This window comes from Sorghum bicolor, chromosome 3 (assembly GCF_000003195.3).
Source record: "Sorghum bicolor cultivar BTx623 chromosome 3, Sorghum_bicolor_NCBIv3, whole genome shotgun sequence".
Taxonomy (NCBI): Eukaryota; Viridiplantae; Streptophyta; class Magnoliopsida; order Poales; family Poaceae; genus Sorghum; species Sorghum bicolor.
Window position 1 is genome coordinate 66,089,060 of NC_012872.2, and position 7,438 is coordinate 66,096,497.

The 7,438-nt window shown below is 43.4% G+C and overlaps 1 protein-coding gene across 1 annotated transcript; it reads right to left on the bottom strand.

Moving 5' to 3' along the window:
- On the bottom strand, positions 466 to 3,480 carry LOC8057714 (probable WRKY transcription factor 64). The gene is made up of 3 exons (XM_002458639.2): positions 2,949 to 3,480; positions 2,703 to 2,789; positions 466 to 1,459 (listed from the first exon to the last, which is right to left on the bottom strand). The coding sequence occupies exons 1-3, from the start codon at positions 3,287 to 3,289 to the stop codon at positions 886 to 888; spliced, it is 1,002 nt and encodes a 333-aa protein (XP_002458684.1). The 5' UTR covers positions 3,290 to 3,480; the 3' UTR covers positions 466 to 885.

Sequence of the window (7,438 nt, forward strand, 5' to 3'; positions counted from 1 at the left end):
TTCCTCACCCAAAATTTTTTTATCCATCCCATCGAATCTTTGGACACATGCATGGAACATTAAATGTAGATAAAAAAATAAACTAATTACACAGTTTGGTTGAAAATTGCGAGACGAAACTTTTAAGTCTAGTTAGTTCATGATTAGCCTTAAGTGCTACAGTAACCCACTTGTGCTAATCATAGATTAATTATGCTTAATAGATTTGTCTTGCAGTTTTCAGATGAGCTATGTAATTTTTTTCATTAATTTCTAAAAAACACTCCTGACATCCTTCTGACATATTCGATGTGACACCCCTACTAACCATAGTTGGGGATTTGACTGATGTTGAGCGTGTCGGTTCATGGGAGATAGGAGAGGGCGGTGGGTATGTATTATTAATCGGTGGGCTGTGTTTAATACACATGAGGTGGTGGAATAATGATCACTGGTCATTGGATTTTCATAAGACGGCTAACAAAATTGACAAAAATTTAAGAATATACATATATAGTGGTACATGTAAAACATTGCACACTAGTAATAGTGAAACAAAAAAAAATGGAACTGCATCAATTGATAGTTCTACATACTAAGTATACGTGCTGATTAACAAATCAGGCACTTGCAAATTAATCACACCAGCCTGACCAAAACTTAACTGGAGAGACGCAAACCCCGGCTGTAAGCTACTGCAAGTATAGACATAGTTATAGATAGATATAGTACTATTACAGTAGTGTTCTATGACGACGCGGTACGTACGCATACGCTCTATGTATATATCTGTAGCAGTCATTATAGATCACGGTTCAGTGACCCGGCCGTCTCGTCCGATTAAACTATCTCGGGCCTGACACGTAATACCCGGTTTCGCGAGAAGATGCATGTGCTGCGCTCTCATCAAAACGAAAAACCGTCGCTAGGTAGGTCGTAGGAATCGCGGAAACACAGCGCGTCCGTCACATAGTAGTCCATGACATCCAGCCCCGCCACGTCCACGTCAATGATGCTGCGCGGCATCTCACCGGGCGCGTCGTCGTCAACGCCCGCAGGCGCAGGCGCAGGCGCAGGCGCAGGCGCGTCGTCGCGCGTGCGGGCCCGCGGCGGCGGCGGCTCCTGGTCCTGCTCATGCCCCACGTTAACGGCGGCGGTGGTTCCGCTGCCGGCAGGAGACTGCTGCTGCTGGGCCCCCAGCACGCAGGCGAGCGACGAGACGAGCAGCCGGCGCTCGTGCTCCTCCTGGACGCCGCGTTCGTCCAGCAGCAGCGAGCCGGCCTGGCGTGCCACCAGCAGCCCGGATGACAGGTCGTCCAGCGGCACCGTGGGAGTAGGATCCCAGGCCGCCGTGTCGTCGCACGTGTGCTCGTTGAAGTAGATGACGACGTACTGGGGCGGGTCGTCGTTGCTGCACTGCTGCACCTGCTTGGTGGCCCGGCAGTTGCGCTCGCGGTGGAAGCTGCACTTGAAGTAGCACCTGCGCACCACGTAACGTACGTACGTACAAAAGTGAGCAAGGTAATAAGACAACACGCTTAATTACTTGTAGGAATCAGGATCAGCTAGCCTATCCATCTCAGTCAGCACATGCATGGCGGCTAATAAGACAGGAGACTTTCGCGGCATCCGACGTCACTCGAGGATCTTGTTGTGACGTAAGGAAGATGCCTCGAGTATACTACTCCCAGTGGTAATAGCAAAATTAGTAAATCACAGTGGTAATAGTAGTAAATAAAGCACGGTCTACGCACACGAGAAGTACACCAAGCGGAGATGTTACTTTCGGGGGACAAAAAAAAGCTGGTCAAGAAAAAACAAATGTACAAAGAAACTTGGAAGATAAAACATGCGTCAACATCAGAATGATCTCTAATCAACAGCTTTTGTTAGAGGGGCTAGAGGCCTAATCAAACTTTTTATTAGAATGGTTTTCAAATGTGTGGGCGATTCGTTCTGCTGGCCGCTCAAGAATCTTTAAAGGCGAACACACACACACGGCCGGGGTGGTGTGCGTGTCAACTCGATTGATCAAGCGGCTTTTTACGCTTGTCTCTTGCGTCCCCGGTGCCACGTACGCGTCGCTTTCCACGACCACATCCACATCCAATCCCATTCCCCCGTCCATTCAGAGAGGAACACCGTTGCTAGCACGCTGCCTACCTCTAGATGCGTGACGCTCACTAGCTAATCTTACCCTTATTGCAGAAACAGAGCAAACTTACCCTTTTCTTGTATAGCGGCCGTGCTGAATTGTTGGAGGAGTAGGGTTATTTTTAGGCTTATGCAGGGTTACACTAGGTTGGTATACTAGCATATATATATGCACTCCACGAGTAGAACGGTCACAGATATATACTACCTCCATTGTGAAATACAGTAGATTTTCCGTTATACTAAGTCAAATCATCCTAATTTTGTTCTAATTTATAAAAGGATATATTTTACTACATCAAATAAGCTTCACTAGATACATTATGAAATGTATTGACTTCTTTGATATGGTAGATATTGATAATTTTCTTCTCTACAAATTTAGTTAAAATTAAGATAGCTTGACTTAAAGCAACTTAAAATGCATCTATTATATTTCAGGAGTTATATATATATATATATATATATATATATATATATATATATATATATATATATATAGTAGTTAATTTCTTATTTTTGGTATTAAGCTACTATGCCAAGTACAGTAGGAAGAGGATATTATGGACCTCGGGAACTGCGTCTTGGTGATCCTCTTCTGGCCGTACTTCCTCCACTGGTACCCATCGCAGTGCGGCGAGGATGTCCTCCTTTGCCTGTGCCCAGCCAAATGCACGCGCGAACAACAGCGACAAATTAGATCAGCGTGCAATAATTTGTTAGAACAAATTAAGCATCGCGCCCACCGGTGGGGAGCTGCTGGTCTGGTGCATTTGTCTGTTGCGCAGGCAGGGGCGGGGCAGCGGACAACTCACTCTCTTGGCATGCTGTCGTCCCGGCTCCGGCGCGGCGGCGCCAGCAGGGCGGGCGCCATTATTTCCATCGTCGGCGGCGGAGGTTGGGACGTCGACGGCGGGGCGCGGGCGGGCGAGCTCATGATGGAGAGGCAGACGGTGAAGGCGCGGGACACCTCCTGCAGGATGAATGCGGCGGTGGCCTCGGCCTGGCCCTGCCCGCGCAGCGCGCGCAGGGCCTCCGCCCGCAGCTGCGCCGTCAGCTCGTGGCCCCGCGTCAGCTCGCGGATCACCGCCTCGTGCTCGTCCTCCGACGCCGAGCTGCTGCTGCCGCTGCCGCCGAGGCGGGACTGCGTCTGCATGGCTGCGAGAGCCGGCCGGCCGCCGGGCTAGCTAGCTGTGAGAGTCCGTTGTGCAGCAGCTAGCAGCAGAAGCCGGACTGTGCGAGTTATCCGTGTTAGTTTTGTTTGTTGGTAAGGAATAATCCGATCTCGGAGTAGAAAAAGCAAGCTTGGCAAAGGTAGGCTATGGCAGTTTTGGTGGAGGGGTTGGGCCGTTGGGCAGAAGTAGAGGAAGAGGCGTTCTTCCAGCTTTTATATAGAAGAAGAAGAGGGCCTGGGACTGGGAGGCCGGGAAGCGCGGGAAGAAGTCTCGTGGCAGCTGCACAGCTCAGAACGAGCTGGAGTGGTGGTTTGGTGGCGGTAAACAGCCAACAACAGGGGGCACGTTCCGCTTCCACGGCTCACGCGGAGTTGTGGACTCGGCTGAACCGTACAGCGCAAAGTCGTTTTATAAGATTGTTTGGCGTGGCTCTATTGGGACTCCGGCAGCTCCTAGCGTCACTTTATTTTTAGAGCCGGTGAACGGGTGAAGCCACATCTTTCAGCGGCTCCTCCGTTTCTCAATTTGTTTGTAGATTTTGAAAGCTGAAGTATATTTTTGCTAAATTCTAAAACAATGCTAAACAATAAATGTAAGGATAGAGTCAGAGCCTCTAGAAGCCACGCCAAACGACCTCTTAGAGCACTCCCAATGCAGAAATCATCATGATTTCTATAGACATTAATTGCAGTGCCAACTAAGCATTTTGCTGACGTGGCAATGTAGTTATTGAAGAAAGAGAGTAAAAATCATAGAAACTGGGTCTAAGTTAGAAACCATGTCTACACAAAATCCAAGACATGAAGTGATATGATTGGCTAAGAATAGAGAGAGAATGAATGTGATTGGATATAAAAATATTCTATAGAAACTATCCATTGGAACCATAGTTTTTATATATAGTGTCTATAAAAATTAATGAGTATAGAAACATCACCAATAGGAATATATGGCTCTGGTTTCAATATCACCCTATCCTGTGCATATATCTTTCAAAATTGAGGAACTGATATCGGATTGTAAACATATCCAGAAAAGTTGAATGATCACATATTCACATAACATCAATTGATTCAATATTTTCTGCTTGAGCATCAATTCAATTGTGGAATAAAGCACGCTAAATTAGATCTAGCCGTAAAAAACACCAATTTTTTATATACTAAAAAGCAAAGGTGGAGGCAGGACTGTTGACGATAGTTAGCATCAACATTTTACAGTCAAGTAAACATGCATAACAGCACAATTGAGATCACCAACAAAGGTTTAGGTTTTAAACTAATAAATTTCACAAGTTTTGGTGAATCTCTGTTTCTCACAGGATTATTCCAGAAAGTTATCAAGGAGGACTTATTCGCCAAATGAAACAAGTGAATTATTTTGTGAAATATACGTGGAAAGACTCTAGAAGACACTAGAAGACGAACCACCAAAGATGGGCCCAAAAGGCCTCGGTGGAGGGCCGACCGGCCCTACCCCCATGCAGGCTAGCCTGCCATGGAGCTCGTTCGCCTCCGGCTTCTAGAATCTTCCTCCACCGCTTCCTAGGATGCATCTCCACTGCACCTCAAAGTCGGTTTGACCCAATGGCTCACGTTTATCCCACCAGACTATATAAGAAGACCCATGCCCCCCTCCTTGGATCCATCCCAGAAACCATAATTCATATCTTAGGGGGATCAATTGAAGAGGTGTCCCATAAAAGGATAACCTCTCCTTTAGATCAGTATCGGGAGAATTAAGACTAGACTCTCCAATGTAGTAGAATAGATCTAGTTGAGAGTTAGGGAGTGTCGAGCTATGCCCAAGTTCTCGAGAAGTCTTCAGAGATCAGGTATTTCTTTGTATCTTATCTTTGTAAGACTTATTCTTTGATATAGTTATCTTCTCTATTTACTTTTATGTCTTTCATATATATGTTTAGTATAGTTATCATACCTTTGCATGGGATCTTCGCTCGCATCAGGTGCTCTAGTTATCGTACATGATTAGAGTAGTAATCGATAGTATAGACATGTTGTCTAGCCTATAGGTTACCTAAGATTGCACCCAACCCTATGGATAGTTGTGGTAGCCCCCAGGTGGTGACAACCTGACGGCCGATGTAGTCCACCACGTTCGGATTGATGATTGTAGGACCGTAGTCAGAGCTTCCTAGCCCTTCCTCATCTCTTTCCGTGGCTAGCGTTTTGATGTCTCAAAGTGTTATTGTGTGATCGCTATATCTATCTATACTTCAGTTATCATATATAGAACCAAAGTAATAGAGAAGTATACAAGAACCTTGAACTTTTCCAGTAATTCTCTCAATTTAGTTAAACTACTCTTTTATCATGGAATTCTCCTATGTATATGTGTCTTTATTCATAACCCATATCATTTACCACTCACCCACACTTTAGTATAGTTGGTGTACTAAGTTAGTAGATATATGATAGTGAATTATCAGTCTCTTTAATCATTGCTTTCCTGTGGATAAATACGATATTCTAGAATACTCCTAGGTAAAAGCTATAACTGTATCTGTGCGCTTGCGGAATTTTCTATTTACGTTAATAAATACCAACAGGGACTTAGAATAGGGGGTAGTTCGCCTATTGTCGACAAATGTTTTGGGATACCAGTTTTAGACATTGATATTGGTTTGAAAGAATTATTGACCTTTATGTTGGCTTAAAAACTATAAATCATCTTTAACTTTTTTCATTCATGTCTTAATCCTCTAAATTGAAGATAAAAGGAATATTCTTCATAAAGCCAACAGTTCTCATCATATTTATTTTATCCGGACACAGAATTATATAATCAGGAGATATAACTTGAGGAAAAAAGATAGGTACTAGGAAGATATATTTACTTATAATCTCAAGACCGAGGGGGGCAGGGGGTTGACTTAATAAGGGCGTGATTTTTTTGATGGATATCCCTAGATGGGAGATGATGGTCCATGGACAAGCTCATCCATGTTTGTTAATCTCTGTCATAGTAAAAAATTAAGAAATATTACTATGTAATATTATATATAGTAATTATGATGGCAAGATTAATTTTGATAATTAGTTGCTAATATGTTGATTAGTGCATGTTTTGTATACCAGTTAGGATAATATTCGTGCTAATTAATGTATTTTATTTGTAATTAAAAACATGGATTTATATGTCACACAAATTTTACTATAAAATATAGCCACAGAACTTTACAACTAATTTTGTTAGTTGCTTCTAGAACACATATAGTCTTTAAAAGAATAGAAATAGTATAACGGCTGGTGAGCTGCATCTATGCTGGTAGTAGTGTATGAGACGTCATACCAGTACCAAATTCCTTGATGCGGTGGTGCTGCACACGGAGTATAGTACATAGTTAAGTATTAAGATGTCTTTTTCCCACATTTTAGAAGGACAAATTTGTGGTCAATGTACCAGCACGTACACAGCTCGCGTTGACATTTAACGACGACGACTACATTTTTCCTCCGAGGAATGTTGACAACTTCAAGTACTATACGTTGGTATCCGTATCTATACATGGATACTACTGAACGTCATCCTTGTTCCTCACAGGTTGACTACTAGCAACAACGGATACCAAAAGGCAAGAACAATGGCCAACGGGTAAACGGAGAAATTGTGATTGGCTAACGGTTAATGTGTGCATGGTCGGTCTTTATATCAAATAGTCAGTCCAGTTAGGCATTAGACTAGATGATCAACTGGATAAAGTAATTTCTAATGATCTTGTTTCGACACATGGCAATTGTAGTAATACCCAACTGTTGTTAACTGATTGTTGGCTTGTGTTCTAAATTGCCGATAGTGAACTCTTTCTCCGGCTGTTATAAACAAAATTGGTGCACAAAGCAAGGAGAGAGAGAGAGAGAGAGAGAGAGAGAGAGACGAAGGTTAACAAAATTGCTACACAAAGGAGAGAGAGGCGAAGGGCATATAGCCACAGAGATTTGTATGTAGCACATTAATCGATCATGATAGGAATGATTTTTTTTTTTGAAGAAATGATAGGAATGATTTTGCTTTGTACCTTGCAAAAGAAGGTGGATATGATGTGAATCTACAGAGCACATCGATTCGTGATAGGAATGGTTAAGTTGTGCAACAATTTTGTTTACAAC

What these genes read in the sequence shown, in the direction of transcription:
- LOC8057714 (XM_002458639.2), bottom strand. Translation starts at nt 3,289, where the DNA reads ATGCAGACGCAGTCCCGCCTCGGCGGCAGCGGCAGCAGCAGCTCGGCG. An exon ending in GACGACAGCATGCCAAGAGA is followed by an intron (nt 2,790 to 2,948) that starts GTGAGTTGTCCG and finishes GGCTGGGCACAG; the next exon opens with GCAAAGGAGGACATCCTCGC. An exon ending in ACCAAGACGCAGTTCCCGAG is followed by an intron (nt 1,460 to 2,702) that starts GTCCATAATATC and finishes CGTGGTGCGCAG; the next exon opens with GTGCTACTTCAAGTGCAGCT.